The sequence below is a fragment of the Sorex araneus genome, chromosome 7 (assembly GCF_027595985.1).
Source record: "Sorex araneus isolate mSorAra2 chromosome 7, mSorAra2.pri, whole genome shotgun sequence".
NCBI classification, from domain to species: Eukaryota; Metazoa; Chordata; class Mammalia; order Eulipotyphla; family Soricidae; genus Sorex; species Sorex araneus.
In genome coordinates, this window is record NC_073308.1 from 3,921,767 (window position 1) to 3,943,661 (window position 21,895).

Consider the following 21,895-nt stretch of genomic DNA (forward strand, 5'->3'; position numbering starts at 1 on the left):
TGTGCAGGGAGCTCCGATCATGAAGCAGGTCCTGCACCCAGTCCCGCTGATCCCCGACCCCTCCACCCCCAAGCCCTGGATTTCACCTTCCCGTGCTCTGCACCTGAATCGCTTCATGCCCTTCAACCACGGGTCAAGTCCGGGTTTTTTCAACGTTTCACCCCGACTGTTGGCCGGATGTTGTTACCGCCGCAGAAGTTTAAAGGTTTCATCCCCATTCTGCATGAATACTCAGGTAAAGGGTTGCCCTCTGCATCCCATCGATTTGCCCTTCCACACCAGGGTTTGAATGACAAGCCAGCAACACATCAGAGGCTCCCAGTTGATCCAATAATATGATGGACTCAGGATCAGAGTCCACTTCTAGCTTTGTCTCTTAGAGGGGCAAGTACAAGTCCAACTATAGTTCTAGGTCAACCTGAAGATCACACATCTGAAATGCCTGCTCCACCTCTAGGTGGACAGGTTCCAAAACTACTAAACTTCATTATTTCTCCTGAAAACAGGAGGGAGGGTCTAGTTGGCCATCACCATGCTGCTGAAATTGTTGTGTTGGGTCCAGAGCCGCAAGAAGCAGAGACGGGCCAGACTTGCAAGGAAAAAGTTTATTCAAACCAACATGCTGGGGCTGCACCTCAAGTGGATGCAGCAGTTTGTGCTAGTTAGGGTAGTCTTTTTATAGGGCTCAAGTCCTCTGGGCCAGTCACGTTAGTCACGTAGCCTCGTCCGGAACCACTATCTCGGAATTCGTGTGTCTGGAGACATTCTTTCATTCTTCTTGGCCTTCGTCAGGAGTTACTATCTGTAGAACCCTGGGACCGGAGTCACTATCTGGGCTATGTGTCAGGGGCCGGAGTCACTATCTACTGGGCCGGATTCACTATCTGCTGGGCCGTGGGACCGGAGTCACTATCTGGGCTCCTTGTTCTCAGCAACTCCTTCTGTGAGCGGGTCCCTATCTTTTAGGCACATACGTGAATTCCAGCCCAACCGACAGTCAGATGTCAGGATGTATGTGACAGGACCCAGGCATAGTACATTATTATATACAGTTCAGGGTCATAAGCATGGTTACAGAAGCAGAACAAAGCGAGGTTACAAAGGTCAAGAGTGGGCTTTAACACAATATAATTTCTTTTAACTTAACAGTTGGAACTCCCAGAAAATCTAAGAAACCTCATCATCGACCACAACAGATGCAGGATGAGGACTTAGATTCCAGTATGGATATCTTTTATCCTGAGGGGAATGAACCCTTGGATGTACTGGGAGATTCAGAGCCACATCCACAGATCCCTCACAAGACTGAATCCTTTTCACCCCAGTCCCAGCATCCAGAACCCTCTGAAGAGCTAGAACAGCTTCCCTTTAAGGCCCTGGAAGCTGAAGTTTCAGCAAGCACACAACAGACCCCAGCTGCACTTCCAGGATTTCCCGAGGAATCGAAACCTTTAGTTCCAGACTCAGATTTGCTGTCCAGTACCCCTGAAGAGGGTGATACTGCTTCGGTCCAGCCAGAAATCCTAGTTCAGCCTACATTGGCTCCTGAAGAAAGGGGGTCTTCAGTACCTCAGGAGATGGAAGCTCAGTCTTCAGAGTCAGGTCTGAAAGTGCAGTCTTTACTTCATCATCAGCCAAATGAACTGTCTCCAGTCCAGAAAGAAGCCCATCTTTCAAATATTTCTACTGTCATCATCAAACCTGCCTATCTGCAGATTACTGGAACTCCAAGAGTCAACAAGAAGGATGAAATTTCAACCCAGCCAGAAACCCTAAGTCTAAGTCACACAGGAGAGAACCGTGAAGAGAATGAACACTCTCTAGCTCAAGAGGTGGCCCAGTCTCAGCCTCTAGAGAGCCCTGAGGGTGACTCTGCCATACAGCAGGAGGCAGTGGCTCAAGCTCCAGAGATCCTTGAGGTGACTGAATCTTCTATCCAGCAGGAATCCCTAGCTCAGCCTCCTGAATCTTCTATGGAGTTGGAAGCTCAACCATTTCTTCATCCTGCAGAAAATCTTCCAACTCCAAGTCAGAATGGAACTTCACACTTAAACTTGCCCCATGTCACTGCTCAGCCTTTGAGTGTGACATTTTCCATTTTTTCAGAGGTTGGTGATGAGGTTGAATCTTCTCCAGTGCCACAGGAGGCCCTGGATCAACCGTCTGAGCCATCTGAGGAATCTGTCACTAATCCACCTCTGCATCCCGAAGAGTTTATTACATCTCCACGTCACAATGAATCCCCAAGCTTAAATTTGACATATGTCAGTGCTAAACCTATTGGTGTGACATTTTCCATATCTACAGAGATCAGTAATGAGGATGAACCTTCAGTCCAGCAGGAGATGCAGGCTCAATCTCCTGAGCCATCTGAGGAATCCGTCACTCACCCTTTCCCGCATTCTGAAGAAAATATTCCATCTCCAAGTCACAGTAAAGCTCCACACATCAACTTGCCCAGTGTCACTTCTAATCCTAAGGGTGTGACTATTTCTGAAACTACAGAGGTCATAAATGAGGTCAAACCTTCAGTTCAGCAGGAGGCCCAGGCTCAACCTCCATCCCAGGAGGTCCAGGCTTCATTTCCAGGCCTCTCTGAGAACATGGAATTATCTGGCTGGCAGATTGTATCATCAACCATTTCTGAAACACAGATGTTCCAGAGTGAGATGGTAGCTCTACATTTGGGTCAGACTCTAACTCAGCTTTCGCCAGACAAGGAATCTGCTGAGAAAATGGAAATTTCTTCACCTGTGCAGGAGACCCTCACTCAGCTTTCAGAGTTACCAACAGATATCGTTTTGGCTCAGGCTTCAGAGCATTTGGAAGGACCACTTTCAGCATCAACTCAGCATCCATCATCAGTCCGGGTCACGACTCTCACGGCAGAACCAAGTAGGGAGAGCAAAGCTTCTACGACCCTGAAGAAGACTAGCGCTCCCACAGAGCACACTGTGACAAAACCAACAGGGAATGTGCGGACTCATTCAATCGCCACTAAGATTTCAGCTCTACCCAGTCTGGGGGTTTTGAAGACAGTACCTTCTCCAACCACACAAAAGACCACAGGTCAGACTTCTCATCAAAATCAACCTTCTACACACCAATATATAACTGTAACTCCGGAACGCACTGTGAAGACTAAACCCTCGACAACCCTGACAAGTACCAGTGCTACAGAGCACTCAGATGTGACACCTATTACACCATCTCTGAGTCCTCATTCAAACTTGAGTGAAGTCACATATCCACCTATAAACAAGGACGTTCCTGTCACTGAAGGCAGTTCAGTTACAGCTCCAACCATGCAAGAGACTGGAGTTCCGTTTTCAAAGGCCCCAAAGAAAGCTGAGGTAACAGTTTCAACAAGTACCACTCTGACAACCCCCACAGAGGGATTGCTGTCAGAACAGCGTCAGCATCAACACACAGATCTGAGTGAACAGACATCTGTAACTTTGGACGAAACGCCACAACCAGAAACATCAAGGACAGCTTCCCTGACTCACTCTTCAGCCCTATCTTCTGGACGATCTACTTCTGAAAAGGCACATGTAGATTTCCCTGAGCAACTGCAACAGAATGAACACATGACCTTCAACATATGTGAGCTCTGTACCTGCACAGAGGATACCCTCTCCTGCACCGGTCTCAGTCCAGAGAAGAGGCTCCGTAGAGTGCCTGTGCCAGGGCCCAACATCAACAGGACCTTCACTATACTGTAAGAATCACCTTTCCTCTCATCTCTGCATTCTGCCTATTGACGTAGCAAGCCTTTGCTTCAATGTCTTCCTGTATCTGCCTCATCCCCCATGTCCACGTTAAATGATTCTCTCTCTTTTTTCATATTTTGTTGGTCAAAAGATATCCTCATTCTTTGGGGCTGGAGCGATAGCACAGCGGGTAGGGCATTTGCCTTGCACTCGGCCGACCTGGGTTTGATCCCCGGCATCCCATATGGTCCCCCAAGCACTGCCAGGAGCAATTCCTGAGTGCAAAGCCAGGAGTAACCCCTGAGCATCACTGGGTGTGACCCAAAAAGCAAAAAAAAAAAAAAAAGATATCCTCATTTTTCTTTAAATGTTGTTTCTTCTTCCCCAGTCTTTTTCTTATAATTGTCCATACTCTCTTTCCTTCCCTATTTTTGTCTCACCCTCAACCTATCCTTCATCCCCTCATTCCTTCATTTAATTCCCTAACCTTTGTTTTCTTTTTTGCCCTAGCTTTTTTTTTTTTTAGACAATAGTATGTCTTCCTTATCTTTTTTTGCTAGTGCCACACCTTGTGCTTATGGACATGATTTCTGGAGCCAGACTGCCTGAGTTTGTCATTTGTTAGCTTTGTTACCTTGGACAAGTCATTTAGCTCTGTGACTCAGTTCCCTTTTCTTTAGGTGGGGAGTATGGTAAATTATCACTTCCTAGTATTGCTGTGATACTTGTTCATTTTGATACTTATGAAGTTAAGTACCAGGGGTAAGTCCTCAGCACCATCCCCCCGCACCCCTACCAATTTCATGCATCTATACATGTGTAAGTTCATAAACTTTGGTACAATAGGTCAGTAAAGTAAACAGGATAATGTGTGAAAATCCCACTTTCCCACTCTCCCAGCTGTATGACTACCGCACAGTAACTCCTGTTACCATCTTGGGTTTTCTTCTACTTTCTTTCCTGTGTATTTTTTCCCCCACTAAAGATAATTCTTTGTGATTTGTTCTTTTCCTGGTGAAGTACATTGAATATATCTCTCCTCACTAGTCCCATTCATTTTCTAATTTCCCTAGTCTGTCTAGAAATTTCTACTATCTCGAACTTCGAATAGAGAGTATAGATCTAAAACTTTGGTGTTCTCTGGCAATGTTTTTTAAATATTTATTTGCTGATAATTTTGTTCATTTCCCTGTATATTATACTTTTGAAATTAAAAGTTTCTCCATTGATTTGCAGTAGGAGTTACAATAGGTGTGAGTTTGGAAAAATGACTTACATGCTAATTAATTGGCATTATTTTAGCTACTCAAGGAATTAGGAAGTTTAGGTTGTCAGATATTTCATTGTTTGACTAGTCACCCCACATTATGTCTCTAGTGGGGCAAAATGGGAATCTGATAGCTGTGGAAATAAGCTGGTGTCTTCTGTGTTTTCTTTATTCTTTTACTTATTCTGTTTTGTTTTGTTTTGCTTTTTGGGTCACACCCTGCAATGCTCAGGGGTTATTCCTGGCTTTGCCCTCAGGAATTACTCCTGGCAGTGCTCGGAGGACCATATGTGAAGCTGGAAATCGAACCCGGATCAGCTGTGTGCAAGGCAAACGCCCTCTCTGCTGTGCTCTCGCTTCAGCTCCTCTTTTACTTATTCTGTTCATTCTTTTCCTACCTATTCAAGTCTCTGAACTGTGTTTCTTCATAGAAATTTCCAAGGAAACTCTATTTCTTCCATTGATGGAAATACATGGAAGGCATACCCTTGGGTTGAGAAACTGTGAGTATATTCTCTCCAAATATGAATATTAAAAAGTAATTGCACCATAAAATCCTCCTTAGTATACAATTTTAAGATCAATACCTCTGATAAAAGGAATTTCCCCCTCACATCCCATAACAACCTCCATTAGTTATAATAGTTTACTTCTTTAAAAATTTTTTGTTTACTGGGCTGGAGCGATAGCACAGCGGGTAGGGCGTTTGCCTTGTATGCGACCAACCCGGGTTTGAATCTCAGCATCCCATATGGTCCCCTGAGCACTGCCAAGGGTAATTCTTGATTGCAGATCCAGGAGTAACCCCTGTGCATTGCCGGGTGTGACCCAAAAAGCAAAAATAAATGAATAAATAAAAATTTTTAGTTTACCAAGCTCTTATTTAAAATGTCTCTTTGTTTTCCATTCTATAACTAATAGAGTTAATTTTATACACACGTATACATATATGTATATATTTTGGTGATGCAGCTGGTTTTTATTGAAACTTACTTTAGAAAGATGTGAGAGGAGAAAAAGAGAAGTACATGTTTTAGAGACAGCCCACACAGATGAACAAACATGATATGTGTTCACATTCTTTTTTATTTTTTGCTTCTTGGGTCACACTTGGCAATGCACAGGGGTTAGTCCTGGCTCTGCACTCAGGAATTACCCTTGGGGGTGCTCGGGGGAGCATATGGGATGCTAAGATTCGAAATTGGATTGGCTGCGTGCAAGGCAAACGCCCTACCTGCTGTTCTATCACTCCAGCCCCATGACTACATTCTTAATTAAAATTTAAAAAATGATTCATAGTGCAAAATTTAATCTTCTGATTTGTTTTTTTCCCTGTAAATATAACATCTGCCACTTGATACTTTCACTTTATTTTGCTTTAGACTTCTTTCCTTTATGGTACATAAAGGTTTACCCCATCCATTTAAACTCCTGTTTAATAGTAATTGTATTGAAAGATGTTTTGATTTTTTTAAATTTGTTTTTGTTTTTGTTTTTTGGGTCACACCCGGCAATGCGCAGGGGTTACTCCTGGCTCTACACACAGGAATTACTCCTGGTGGTGCTCAGGACCATATGGGATGCTGGGAATTGAACCTGGGTCGGCCACGTGCAAGGCAAATGCCCTACCCACTGTGCTATTGCTCCAGCCCCCTTGATTTTTTTTTTCACATGAATTACTGCAGCTCATGGTCTTGTGAATATGGGCAAATAGGTCTGTTAAATAGATAAATAGATATAGATTTGCTGGGCTGAAGGATATGTAGTTATAAAAATTTAATTGACCTCAAAATAGTTGTGCTAATTTAACAGTTCATGAAAGCATTGATTCTCCATGCCCATCCACCTCTGAGCATTCTTCATTCGGGGGCTGGTCTGATGAATGAATAAAAGGGATCCCATCTGTATTTTAATTTTTCTGGTTATTTTTGAATTTAAATACTTTTACATGTTCACTGAACCTTTGCATTTTTTGAATGGATGGTCCTTTGCCCATTTTTCTGATGTTTATTGCTTTTTTAATTGTGTCAATTGAGACACAAGTGATGTATAGAAAAATATTGACATCCGAAGTAGTAGACTAATCTTTTATGAGTTTTGTATGTCATTAAACTTGAATATGAGTAATAAATGATGTTTAAATTAATGAAAGCATGATAGTCATAGGAATTTGATACTTACTGGCAAGATCGGAAAAGGCTATAATTAATTCATTTTTAAAAATATCTTTTTATTTTAGCTATTTTGATTTACAGTTTTACAGTATTTGTCCATAGTAGTGTTTCATGGTTGTTCATGGTTAGGTTTCAATCGTACACTGTTTCAACACCCATCCCTCCACCAGTGTACGTTTCCCAGCACCAGTATCCCTAGGTTCCTCCCATCACCCCCCACCCCCCACACCGTGCCTGCTTTGGACAGGCACTCTTCTTCTCTCTGTCTCTGTCTCTGTCTTTCTCCTTTTGGGTATTGGGGTTGCAATATTGATACTGAAAGGTTATCAGGAATATCCCCTTATCTACCTTAAACACTCAATTCTTGTCCAGCGTGATCACTGGCCTCAATCATTCTTGAGTATTTGTCATATGCACTTTGTGCACGTTTTATTTCCCAGAACAAAAAAAGTTAATGGTGTTAAGTTTCAAAGGGCTTCCTTTACAGATTTAATTTCATTCTTCATGGGGTATCCAGAGTAATGTTTGGAAGAGAGGAGGGAGTGGCAATCCTGAGGTTCTGGTGTCACCCAGAATTTGGATCTGACAGATTTTCTGACCTAGAGAATATGCTTTGAATAAGTTACTTGGTGTGAAGAGTCAATAGCTGTGCTTGTGTGATGGATATCAGTATATGATGGATATAAGTGAGGACAAAACAAAGAGTTTAAACAGAGATCACTATCCCTAAGTTAAATAAGAATTGGGGTCTTTAGAAAGCACCATGATTATGTGTAAGAATTAGTCCTATGTAGTAAATAGTCATAGTTATTTTGCATTTTGGTCCAGAAATAATTTTTCCATTTCTCAGAATCCTCAGTGACAATTCTTTGACTGAATTACATAAGGATTCATTTGAAGGCCTGCTATCCCTCAAGTACTTGTAAGTTAGTTAATCATTCATTTATGAGATTTTAGCTCTGTTGTTTATAAAACAAAGGGTGTGCAAGTTAATCTTTATCATTTCTTCCAGTAATACAATTCTATAGTTTTGTGATTATAGCATTAAAAACCTCTCATGTTATTTCTGGCACTAAATTATATTTGCATTTATGTATATAAATATCTACATGTGCATATATAAAAAAACTTTAGGCTTACTCTTCAAGCCCATGTTCTCCCTGGATCGTGTACTTTGCTTACTTGTCCCCATGTCTCTTTGTTTGCTTTTTTTGGTCTGGAGAAACCCGGGTTATCTTGTGAACAAATTCTTTCTCTTTGCAACCCCCCCACATCTTTCTAAGAAAGTTTCATTCAATATAAACTGTCTTGCTTCACAAAAGTTTTTCTTTAAACTTTAATAATAAATGAAAAGTACTTATATTTGCATCACCCATGTAAACTTAACTTAGAGTGCTAATATACCATCTCCTCTGTGTTCGCATAGAGTTCCTTTATGTCCCCATGGATCAAAACCAATGCATGGTCCAGTTTTACATAGCCCATTAACTTAAGAATTGTTTTTGTCAGCTGGGGATATTGCACAAATGTTGAGTGTGATGCTTAGCAACAGGAGGCCCAGGTTGGTTTCCCAGCAGAACGAGGTTCTGGGCTCCCCATTCCCTGACCCCCCAGTAATGTTCCTGAAGCATCCTCTGAGCACTACTAAATAAAAACAAAGAGCTATGCAAATATGTTCCTGTTTTTATTTTTTATTTTTAAATTTTCATGTATGTATGTATGTGTGTATGTATTACTTTTGGATCACACTCAGGGATGCCCAGGGGTTACTCCTGGCTCTAAACTCAGGAATTACTCCTGGCAGTGCTGGGGGGACCATATGAGATGCTGGGGATCAAACCCGGGTCAGCTGCATGCCAGGCAAACACCCCACCCGCTGTACTATCACTCTGGCTTCATTATTTATTTATTTATTTATTTATTAAAATTTTGTGCATGAAGAAAGATAGATTTTATTAAAACTTATTTAGAAAGTTGTGAGGGAGAGGAAGTAAGAAGTATGTGTCCAAGAGAGAACACAGGTGAGACAGAGTGGAAATAAACAAGCAAAGAAACAGAAAGAAGCAAGTGAGATAGTCAGGCCCTGAAGAGCAAGCCCTGAGGACTTTCAGAAGGTGTTTTTATTCAATCCTTCCAAAAAGGTTGTCCTTTCCTGGAGTTTTGCATACTAAAAATTAGTCTGGGTGTTGTCACAGGAATGTCTTGCACTGTTGATGTTCTCTTTATAATCTCATGGATTCTTGTGTAATTTCTTTTCTGAGGGGACCAGCCTTTTCTGGGTGGGGCCTTGGATTTTTGCATCCTGGTGGTACCTCAGTTTCTCCTCCAAGAGCTCAGGATTTGCATTTCAAATGATGTGACTCAAGCTCTTGAGCTACTTTGGGGCTAGGGAATGTCTTCTTTAGTTTTAGTATTCCCCCAAAGTACATCTGCCAGCCTGCACCAGTAGGAAAGGGAAAGCAGTCCCAACCTCATCACAGGCATCCTGGGTCCACCGCCTGTCCCTTGCAGGAAAGAATTTCAAGAGGTGCAACAGTGAAGCAGATTGAATGAAACGTGCTTAGGAAGATGTGGGAGGAGAGAAAGGAGGGCTATGTTGGAGAGAGAGCACCGGCTTTTCCAGAGTGCAAGTGAATAAGCCAAGGAACATAGACCCTAGCAAGCGAGACACATGGGAGAGCACAGCTTGAAGAGCAAGCTCAAACTATGCTTGTGTTTATAAAGTTGATGTTTGTGTTTTTCTGTAAAAGAAAAAATATTATAAAAATATGCTCTGCAAAATCTAGAATATTATTATTTTTAAATTTCTGGCCTTTATAGAAAACTTTTAAAAGTTGGCTTAATAAAAATTATTTTAAAAATAAAAATAAACTTGAATTATAGAACAAGAAAATAAAGAACTTTACTTGAATTCCATTAGCCCAGAATTTTAAAAAATATGTGTAGTTTCATCATTGTGATTTGCAATACATTCTTACACCCTATGTCAGCATATTTCTGAATTATCTATAACTTAAATGAAAATTTAAATATGAAATACTTGGCTAAAACAGAGTGATTCTATAGCAGTACTATTAAGAACATGTGAGATTATCACGAGGAGAGTTCTGTTGTAGGAATTGTTGGGCTATTGTCACACAGACATCTTGGACAGAATCTTGTAAAAAGAGAGTAGGAGAAAGGTAGAACACAGGAAAAACACCTCAATGCTCTCAGAATACCAAAAAAGAGAGTAGACACCTAGACCCAGGAGTTGTAAGCCAGGGCTAGCATGCAGAGCTCCCTCGTGCCCACCTGCGCTGGGTCACTCAGGCCTGCAGTAGATCACTTGGAGGGCCTGTTAACCCCCCAACACAGTTCCTGCTCCAGCTGATTTGGAGTAGGTTGATTGGAGAACAGGCATCTTCAATCAGCTCCCAAGTGAGACTGGTGTTTGAGAACTATTTGGAAAGTTAATACATGACGGTGTGCATTGTGGGTCAGAAAAGGAAAGCCTGGGACTGGAATGATAGGACAGGGGTAAGGGGCTTGCTTCTGCACATGGGTGACCCAGGTTTGATCCCCAGCACCATGCAGGGTCCCCTGAGCCCCCCAGAGTGATGTGTGTGCAGTCAGGAGTGATCCCTGAGCAGTGCCAAGGAAGGGAACGAAAGAAAGAACAGAGGCAAGAAGAAGAGGGATGAGCTAGGAGATAGTTATACCCATCTTGGTCATATGTGAAAGAACTTAAGGAGAATTAATAGATATAAAACAGTCAACTGTAATCAAAAAAAAATTCAGCACTCTGAGGATTTTGTTTGTTCCACCCCTGTACAATGAAAGCAGTGAATTAATGGAATATTCAGAAAATATAGAACCAAAAATTGATTTTCTATTGTGATAAAAAAGTTTAATTCTAAATTAGTTCAAAGTTCTGTCTGAAAGGAGTAATTTCATTTCACATTATATGAAAAAGGATCATTTTATTAGCCTAGCTAAACAGGAAGGTATATAAACATGAGACTGTTCATTTGAATATTTGAAATGATTATATTAAATATAGTAATTTCACATGGAGGTAAAAAAAATTGAACTCCAAGTAGAATTGAGAACATAAAAATCACCCAATCAATTCTCTGCTCCAAGAAAAGATTAACTCCAATATTAGAACCAAGTAGTCATACAATTAATTCATGAAGATTTGTGGTTGAGAGAAATGAAAGAAGGTTAGGGGTTCTGGAACATTCAAATCTACTCATTCAATATTATTTTGACTTCTACTAGTTATTTCTAATATTATATATTTGGTAGTTAATTGAAACAATATTTTCCTCTTCCTTTTCCTAGAGATTTATCTTGCAATAAGATACAGTTCATTGAAAGGTGTACATTTGAAGCACTACCATTTTTGCAGCATGTGTAAGTTAAAAATCACTGTCACTGTCACTGTCATCCTGTTCATCATTGATTTGTTCCAGCAGGCCCAGTAACGTCTCCATTATCCTAGCCCTGAGATTTTAGCAGCCTCTCTTTACTTGTCCTTCCTAGTGGCATTGCATTAGAGGCTCTTCAGGATCAGGGGTTTGAGACCCATCATTATTACTGTATTTGGCATATGAATACATCACAGGGAGCTTGCCAGGCTCTCCCCCCATGTGGGCAGTAAACTCTCAGTAGCTTGCCAGGTTCTCCAAGTTACGTGAGTTATGATAACCATGTATAAACTAGCTAAGAGAAAACTACAGCAATTTGTTCTCAACACAATAGTTAGAAAAGTAAACTAGTTTTCAGGAAGTACTGGAAATGTCTAAAGTCTTCTATTCTGTAGATTCTCAAATGTAGGATGAGGCAATATCCCCAATTTCTCCTGAAAAGAGGAATATCCAGGTATGTTTAAAGACTTCATATTATAGAGCATTCCCTAATTACTTTATTTAAAGAATTAAGTGAAGCTTGGGTGAAGACTCATTAGCCTATGGTGACCTCAGTCGATCCTTATTTGGGATGCTTTGAAAGGTCACTTGACAGGATCAGCTACAGAAGAGCACAGAGATTTAATATAGACTGAGTTACTGTTCCTTGAATGAGGCCTAACAATGCAAATCTTTAATATCACTGTAAACAAGTATTTGAAAAATAATCAGCTAAGCAAGTCTAGTGCACATTTCTTTTACATTTACTTTATTTCTGGGTTCAAATTCAATGCTATTGTAATACAAATTTCTTTTTTATTATTTTCAGAAGACACACTCTCCTTCTACCACAGTAATTATGACTGAGACAGCATTTTAAAGCTTACATACACTCCCCCAAATGTCACCACATTTGATTACACTCGTACAGTGAAAGAATGAACAGGGACAGAACTGAAGAAAATTGGACAATATCTATTTTAATATGTGTGCACAGGAAAGCAACGCTTTGTTTGCTAGCAACTTCTTAAGATCTGTTTTATTAGGGGAAATATTTTTATAATTATTTCTAACAAAACTGTTAATAGCAGGGTCAGGAAATCAATTAGCAATAGAGTCCCACTTCCAAAAATAACATGTTTTTTATAAGCACCATAAAGATGATTCCATTCCCTTGTACAACGTTTTTTACTCTTTTCCGAGGCTAAGAAACACTGTTTAATATCACATACAGAAAGGGTTTCATTAGCATCATTGCACAGGCCTCATTGCATCCCTCCCTGCTCCCAACTTCACACACAATGCTAGACTCTAGCTTGGGAGACACATTTTAGCCCAGAGAGAGGCCAGTTGTGCAATGAAATCCAAAATAAAACCTTATGTTTGAGTTACTAAACAGTTCCCCTAACATTGTCAACACAGCGAATTTTAAAAGCTGCAAAGATCTTCACTTAACTAAGTTTGAAAGATTTTTTTCCTTCTTACTCCTAGTAGCTTCAGCTACTAAAACTACAGCAAATCCTTTTTTGCCTGTAAGTAAGTATTAGTATGAGAATTACTAGTCAGAGCAATGTGAACAATAGAACCATGGCCCTCAACCTGGATGATTTTGTGCCCACATGACCCTTGATAGTGCCATGAGGTAGTTTTTATTGTTTTAATTGTCAGATCTATAATGATGCTGTTGGTGCCTAGTGAGCAGAGACCTCCAGATACACTGCTGAATAGCTACAATGCACTGGACAGCCCCCCCATAAGTATCCAGTCCCCATGTGGCAGTAGTGCTGAAGTCATGAATCCCTGTTCTAGAGAACTTCATTAGTGAAGTATTTGTTAAGCATTTGCTATTTTGTGTCATAAACATCAAAGAATAAATCTTAAAGGTCTTTCACAGTGATGTTTAGTGCATGAAATGTGGTTATGTGAATTAGAAGTAATGCCTCCTTCTTCTCCTTCTCCTTCTCCTTCTTCTCCTTCTCCTTCTCCTTCTCCTTCTCCTTCTTCTCCTTCTCCTTCTCCTTCTCCTTCTCCTTCTCCTCCTTCTCCATCTCCTCCTCCTCCTCCTTCTCCTTCTGCATCTCCTTCTTCTCTTTCTCCTCCTCCTTCTGCTCCTCCTCCTTTTTCCTCCATCTCTCCCTCCTCCTCCTCTTCCTCTTTCTTCTTCCTTCTTTCTCTTGTTCTCCTCCTCCTTCTCCATCTTCTCCTCCTCGTCTTCCTCCTCCTTCTCCTTTTGCATCTTCTCCTTCTCCTTCTGCATCTCCTTCTTCTCCTTCTCTTCCCTTTTCTTCTGCTCCTCCTCCTTTTTCCTCTTTCTCTTCTTCCTCCTCCTCCTCTTCCTCTTTCTTCTTACTTCTTTCTTCTTGTTCCTCCTCCTCCTTCTTCTCCTTCTCCCTCTTCTCCTCCTCCTCCTTCTCTTTCTGCATCTCCTCCTCCTCCTCCTCCTCCTCCTCCTCCTCCTCCTCCTCCTCTTCCTCCTCCTCCTCCGGCTCCTCCTTTATTTCCTCTTCCCCTTCCTCCTCCTCTTCCTCTTTCTTTTTCCTTATTTCTTCTTCTTCTTCCTCTTTCTCTTCCTTCTTCCTTCTTCATCTTCTTCCTTCTTTCACCTTCCTTCTTTCTTCTTTCTTCCTTCTTCGTCCTTCTTCTTCTTCTTCCTTCTTCTTCTTTCTTCTTCTGCTGCTGCTTTTGTCTTCTTTTTTTTCCTGTGTTTTTTCTTTGGTAGGAATCTTGGTTGCAATTTAATCACTGAACTGAGCTTTGGAACGTTTCAGTCCTGGCATGGAATGCAGTTTTTACACAAGATGTAAGTAAAAAAGCAGATAAATATACATAATAACACTGCATCAAAACATCATACAGTTATTATTAACTAACTGGTGCAAGGCCAGTGTGAACTCTATGTCTTGAGATCCAATTCTTTTTGTTCAAACGAAGAAACTAAGGAACAAAGAGGCCAAGAGATTTGCATGATGCCTGGCATGCTTTGCTTTCTCTATTATTGATTATTGGCTCGAGCACTAACAGAAAGGTATCCATTAGCATTGTCTTGTGATTCCCACTGGTATGGCCCTGAACTGTGAATGAGGCTTTGAATTCCCAGTTTAATTCCAACTTTGGTTCCTGTTCATACGCAAAGTTTCTAACCACTTAAATGTATGCAACAAAGAGCCGGGAAGAACTAGGTATAACAGTTTTTACTGGGAGTTGGCTGAGAAGGAGAATTATGGATTCATTCCTAGCTGGTAGCTTCTTTTACATGGGGAAGGAGAAGAGTTCCTGAACATCTGTCTTAGCATATTTCCCTCCCTCATAATCTAGACCATTATTTTGAAGAAAAAATACATATGTATATATATAGACATATATATACATATATATACATATAGATACACACCTCTAAAGTGAATTCACTGTGGTCAGTATAAAGATTTGAGCTGTGGTAAAAGTTGGTAAAAAGCTATGATAAAAACATACCATAGGCTTCACACCTGGCAGTGCTGGGGAGGGATCCAGGATCACTCCTGGCAAAACTGGCATCACACTGGCCAGCTGAGCTAGAAGGCGGCCATGGGAGGCACCTGGAGTTCTGTGGTGTGGTGGGATCAAACTCTGGGCTTATACATGGCAGACATGTGCTCCATCTCTGAAACTATCTCTGTGACCCCAAAAGTGTTTGTGTTACATCAGAGTGAGTGAAAAACATTCATCAAACATACATTGTTCTTGCCTAATTTCATTGTACTTACTTTTCTGATTATTCATGTGTAAGAAGCGTGTGGTTTTATACCACTTGGGTGAAAAGTTCCCTCTGATTTCTCTCTGATTTGATGTGACACAAGCAGATCAAAATTCAGAGGCTTAAAGGAAATTCTGTACTCAAGCGGAAGGTCCTCCTTTCAGTCTGACTTTGAAAAGAGTCTTCACCTGCTTGTGTTTCAGAAATCCAGTTTTATACCATTCCTGCAGATTAGATAAAGGAAGGGCAGGAAAGCAGCTCGGTGATTCTGCATGGGTATAAACCTGAGTCGATCCTCCGGCAGACAGATTAGATGGGGCGGGTAAGGGTTGGAGTGTGTCTGGGCCGGGGTCACAGTTCCTGCAGGTGCCCACCTGTAGCAGCTCCCCTTCACCTCCTTAATTTACTGACAATGGCAAAAAGAACCCTGAAGACCAGTTTAGTAAGGAGCAGGCTTAGAGATTATTGTCACCTCAGTGCCTCTAATGCCACATTTTTACTAAGCATTATATTATACCAAGCACCGTAAGAACCTCAGTTTTGGTATAGTTTTGTAGGAGACAGCGGGGGCGGGGTGGAATGGCATCATACTTTATAAAAATTAAGACATTCAAGAACATTCACAGAGTGCCATTTCTTCTGAGTGTCAAGCCTAACTATATGGAAGAATAGAGCAGGGTGTTTGTCACCAAGAACCTTGAGTACTGGAAGAAAGAAGACAGATGCTGGTGGGAAAACATGAGAGCCCTACTGCTAGTGCAGACAGCAGGGTAACAAGATAGTGGGGCGACACTGGAGATAATGGTGGGTGGTGTACTGAGAAGGACTCATCATGAATGAGGTTGAGGAGACAGCTCAGAGAGCTGGAGCCTGAGCTTTGCATTGCCAGCAGTCACTCCCATTCACACCTCCAAATGTGGTCCCCAAACAATGAGAAGAAAACCCAACAAATTTATAATGGAGAAGGTGACGATTTATTTGAATTGCATATATTGAAATTTTACTCTCAAATGAGAGAAAAAGGTAATGAAAGAATCATAGATACCTGGAAAGAAATGATCATCCCTGTCATGTGATTTAAATAGAACTAGCTCCTAAGAGTAATTCAGTCACCTCAACAGATTGTCATGGAGTCTGGGGAGATAGCGCACTCTGTAGGTGCTGGAGCCCCAGGGTTAAGCCCCTGCACGACATGGTTCCCCAGCACTCATGGAGTGCCCAAGTATGGCACTACCCACCCCAGCAACAAAAGTGTGGGAGCCCAAATGTGCTGGGGGATGGGCTCCTTTCTTTGGGGCTCAATCTTTCTAAATGACCTAGCTCATTCCTTTCAGGTACAAGTTGCCTGCGTGATCAAAACTCTGTGTCTGGAGCACAAGTACAGTGGGTGCATGACTTGCCTTGCACATGGCTGATCTGGGTTCAAGTCTCAGCACCCACATGCTCTCCCTGAGCACAACCAGGAGTAATCCCTGAGCACCCTGCTATGTGTGGCTGAAAAACAAGGGAAAATAATGTTACATCTTTTTCCAAAGGCAAGGGATTCACTTAGCTCATTTTATTACCTATCTGACAAATGACTGGGTTGATTAGAGGCTGGGTTGATCATAATTTACTCCCTGCATTAAATATATCTGGGGAAAGGTCGAGGTGAGAGCCAGAAGAGCTCAGTCAGCTGAGGGCATGCCAGGTGTAACCCAAACCTAAGCACAAACAAAACAAAATGGCCCAGCTGAGGTGAATTGATAAGGAATTAAAGGAAGCTGAACTCCAAACCTCACTTGCAGGATCTCGGGGAAGATCCCAGCGATTTTTATATTCATAACTTTGCATTTCATTTATTTTGTTAAACAGGATTTTAATAAACTAGATGAAATTTAGGGTCCACAAAAGCTTGATTCTTCCTGGGTTCCAGGTAATTATCACTCAGTGAGTTTTTTGAATGAAACATCTATAATATTAATAAACACTGAATGGCGAACACATTATCAGTTGAATGAGTAACAGGTCACCTACAATATGACATAATTATTTGCAAATGTAAATTAATAAATTTTCCATAAATTGCCAAAATATTAGTAAGGTGCCATTGTTTTTGAAAGGGAGCTAATCACATCTCTTACAGATGAAATCAGGAATGACATATGTTATGGAAATCCAACAGCATTTGCTAATCCTAAACGTTCAGTATCTTTTTGTTTCCTTTTTGTTTTGGGGCCACACCGCCATGCTCAGGGGTTGTTCCTGGCTCTCCTCTCAGGAATTACATATGGGATGGGGGATCAAACACGGGTCAGCCGTGTGTAAGGCAAACACCCTACCTGCTGTACGATTGCTCCAGCCCCAAGCATCTTTTTTTTCCCTTCTGACTTTCAAGTGTTTCTTTGTTCACCTACACAGGTCTACACTGATGGCTTGTTTAAAAAATTCTTTTAGTCTTCTCATCAGTTCTAAGGTTACAAGTTCCATGATTGTAGCAACTGCAGACTTGACAAAGTAGAAAGGCGATGCCTTACTCAGACAGAGCAGTGGACACTCTGGCTTGTTTGTGGAACATCAGTGTTTTGCCAAGACATAAGTACTAAGAGAGAACAAAGGAAACCCAAACCTTGTTCCTACTGACCGCTTGACCCCACTGTGGAGATTGTCAGTGAGGTGGGGAGCTGCACTGTGAAGGCAGACGGAGCTGGGGTCACAGCGAAGCCCTCACGCTCTCCCAGCCACATAGCATAATGGCCTGTCTTTAGATGAGTGTCCACACGAGAGCTTACTCTAAGGCATTGTTATCAATTTGGGGTGTGTACTGAAATCCTGGCAGCAGCTTCTTATCGTTCAAAAGCTTCTACCTTAAAGAGGAAGACTGCTGAGGACCTTGGAATGGTTTAGGGGTGACTGGATTCTTTGTAATAATTTGGGAAGTTGAGGAGTTGGTCACATTCAGCAACTACTCTGGTCTCCCAAGTGCGTCTTTTCCTTCCCATCTTTATAAGGGGATATTCTCTGTTTCAACTTAGTAGTGCTGCCAGAGCACTGTAGGGGTCACACCTGAGCACCACCCAGATTTGGTTCAGCTCCCCGCTGCCCCCATACCTCCAATTGGGTTTTACCTTTCTTCCTCATCTTTTTTGTTGCGAGATATCTGAGGGTGATACACACCCCTGGCTGTGATGCTCCCATATTCAGTTGCGGTGCTCACCAGAAATCCTACATCAGAGCCAGGCGCTTGCCCCCTGAGCTGATGGTTGCTGCAGGCCTCCATCCTTTCGGGAAGGGTGTGTGTGTGTATGGGGGGATCTCACACACGACCACCAGGGGTTGCTCTTCTACTCGTGTTACTCATGTATAAGAATCTTCTAAGAGCTGTGCTCACACCTGTGCTTGTCAGAGGCGCCACTTCTCAGCGTGATTCTTGCTCATCGTTTCTCTTTTATATCAGAGAGCAGCAAAGACCTTCCTTGCCTGAATTTCGAGGTGGATTCATGTGTCTCTTGGGGTCTTGCTTTTCCTGAGACTGAACTCCACCCGTGCCCACTGGCAGAGAGCCATCTGCTCAGCCACAGTGGCCTGGGCTGGAAGCCACTACAGGGTCTGTGGTCCCTAGCAAGAGGACAGTGTGGCTCTGTCACAAACTAAGTATCCATGTTCGTTCAGATAACCTGGGGGATTGGGAGACAGACATGAAGTCCACTGTGTGCACATCTCTTAAAAAAAATACTTAAAGAACATGATTTACAAAGTTATTGAGAGTTGGGTTTTTTTTAATTGAATCACTGTGAGCTACAGTTACAGAGCTTTCATATTTGAGTTTCAGTTACACAATGATCAAACACCCATCCCGCCACCAGTGCACATTTTTCACCATCAATATCCCCAGTATCTCCCCCATACAAATCCCAACCCTCCTCATACCTCTATGGCAGACAATTTTCTCTATACTCTCTCTCTACTTTAGGACATTATGATTTGCAATATAGATACTGAGAGACCATCACATTTGATTTTTTATCTACTTTCCGTACACATCGCCCATCCCGAATGATCTCTCCAACCATCATTGACGTAGTGATCCCTTCTCTATTCCAGCTGCCTCCTCCCCAGCTCATGTGGCAGGCTTCCAACTATGGAGCAATATTCCTGGCCCTTGTCTCTGCTGTCCTTGGGTGTCAGTCTCATATTATGTTATTTTATATTCCACAAATGAGTGCAGCATTCTATGTCTGTCCCCTTCTTTCTGTTTCTAACTCATTTCATTTAGCATGATACTCTCCATGACCATCCACTTACAAGCAAAAAAAAATTTTTTTTTTTTGCTTTTTGGGTCGCAACCGGCGATGCTTAGGGGTCACTCCTGGTTCTGCACTTAGGAATTTCCCCTGGTGGTGCTCAGGGGACCATATGGGATGCTGGAAATTGAACCCAGCTTGCGGCATGCAAGGCCAAAGGCATGCAAGGCAAACGCCCTACCCGCTGTGTATAGCTCCAGCCCTAAAAAGCAAATTTGATGACGTCTTCTTTCCTAACAGCTACATAGTATTCCATTGTGTAGGTGTACCAAGGTTTTCTTAACCAGTCGTCTGTTCTTGGGCACTTCGGTAGTTTCCAGATTCTTGCTATTGTGGATAATGCTGCAATGAACATACAGGTGCAGATGTAATTTCTACTGTGCTTTTTTGTACTCTTGGAATATATTCCCAGAAGCGGTATTGTGGGGTCATAGGGAAGCTCTATTTCTAGTTTTTTAAGGAATGCCCATATTGTTTTCCAAAAAGGGTGGATAAGTTGGCATTTCCAACATGTTGTTGGGTTTTAGGTATACAATATTTTGACCCCAACCCCACCATCAGTGTTCCTACACCCAATCTGCAATCTTGACAGGCACATTTCAAGGTCAGTGGTTGTAGGGTTTTTTGCGGGGGTGGGGGATCGGGGAAGCACACACAATGGTGCTCAGGGATTACTCCTGGCTCTGCACTCCAGAATCACTCCTCACAGGCTCAGGAGACCATATGGGTTGCTGGAGACTGAACCCAGGTCAGCCGTGTGCAGGGCAAGCGCCTTACCTGTTGGGCTGTTGCTCTGTCCCAGTGGTGGTTGTTTAAGTCTCATATTTTAAGTGTTGAGCCTGTGCTTTGAGTAGAGAGCTATACCACTTTCCCATATCATTGGTAAAATAAAGCCCTGGCCCTTGTCCCGCCCTTTATTTTCTACCGCCTGTTGATTTCTTTGCTTCTCTGTCATTCTCCTTCCTGTACTCTGGGCTCAAGACTGATGTAGGCATCCCCTTCTACTGCATTGCATTTCCTCATCCAATTATTCTATCTACCACAGAGAAGTGAGATCAACCTGTATGTGTCCTCATCTGACTTCACTCAATATGATATCCTCCAGTTCCAACCAGGTTGCAGCAAATTACATGATTTCATCATTTCTTGCAGCTGCATAGTATTTCATTGCATATCTATTCCACATCTTCACAAAACAGTCACCTGTCGTTGGACACCTACGTTGATTCCGTATCTTAGCTATTGCACTGAGTGCTGCGATGAATGTGTGTTCATGTGTCCTTTTGAATGTTTTTCTAACCTGGGGTAACATACTCAACAGTGTTTCCACAACCTTTTACTGGTGTTGCTTGCCAGGGATTGGGCCTCTTTTCTTGTGATGTTAACGTCCTCCTGACTGACTGCAGTGCAACTGGAAATCAGTTGCCGGGGATGAGGAATGGCAGAGCTGCAAGACAGACCCCAGAGCTGCCAGGAATCTCATTCAGCCAATGTGGTGACACGGGGGATCGAATTCGAGACTGCATGCTTGCAGTGAGGGGGTCAAGCCGGAGTCCCCAGATAAGATCTATTTCAAAAGGTCATTGAAAGTAATATTGCCTGGGGTCAGAGAGATGGTACAGTTGGCAGGGCACTTGCCTTGCATATCACTGACCCATGTGTAATCCCCAGCACTGAATGTTCTCCCTATAGAGCACCACCAGGGCTGACCCCTCTGTGCACAGCCAGGAGTCAGCCCTAAGCACAGCTGGGTGTGGCCGATTAACCAAAAGAAAGGGAAGGGAAAGAGATCAGTCTTTTTTATTGTTTTTGGATTATACCCTGCAGTGCTCATGGGGTGCTGGTCCTTGAGGGGGTGCTTGAGGGGGGCCATGTAGTGCCTTGAACCTGCCCCACCCCTCCCCCTCGGCAAGGCATTTACCCCAGCCCTTCTTTGTTTGCTTGTTTGAACCCTATTTTTGTTGTTATTTATTTATCTATCTATTTATTTATTTATTTATTTACTTTCTGGGTCATACCCAGCAGTGCTCAGGGGTTCCTCCAGGCTCTGCACTCAGGAATCACTCCTGGCAGTGCTGAGGAACCATATGGGATGCTGAGAATCGAACCTGGATTGGCTGCATGCAAGGCAAACCTGCTGTGCTGTTGTTCCAGCCCCTTCGTTTATTTTAAAATAGGATTCTCCAATAATGTCCAAAGGACCTAGGCACCGATTATGGTGGTGCTCACGGATCTGATGATACCAGGAGTCAAACTCAGCACCTCAGAAATGCCAGGCATCTGCTTTGCCACTTTGAGCAAACTCCTCAACTCAGTCATGGTCTCTAAGACTGA

The 21,895-nt window shown here is 42.3% G+C and overlaps 1 protein-coding gene across 1 annotated transcript in view; it reads left to right on the top strand.

Moving 5' to 3' along the window:
- Positions 1-177: 177 nt before the first annotated feature.
- The window catches only part of LOC129406540 (leucine-rich repeat-containing protein 37A-like), a 52,279-nt gene continuing 30,561 nt past the window's right edge, over positions 178-21,895 (top strand). Inside the window, exons 1-7 of the mRNA XM_055144701.1 lie at positions 178-235; positions 1,150-1,221; positions 1,429-3,721; positions 5,412-5,483; positions 8,005-8,076; positions 11,481-11,552; positions 14,265-14,345. Coding sequence (XP_055000676.1) covers positions 178-235; positions 1,150-1,221; positions 1,429-3,721; positions 5,412-5,483; positions 8,005-8,076; positions 11,481-11,552; positions 14,265-14,345 — 2,720 coding nt within the window. The remainder of the gene's footprint in view (positions 236-1,149; positions 1,222-1,428; positions 3,722-5,411; positions 5,484-8,004; positions 8,077-11,480; positions 11,553-14,264; positions 14,346-21,895) is intronic.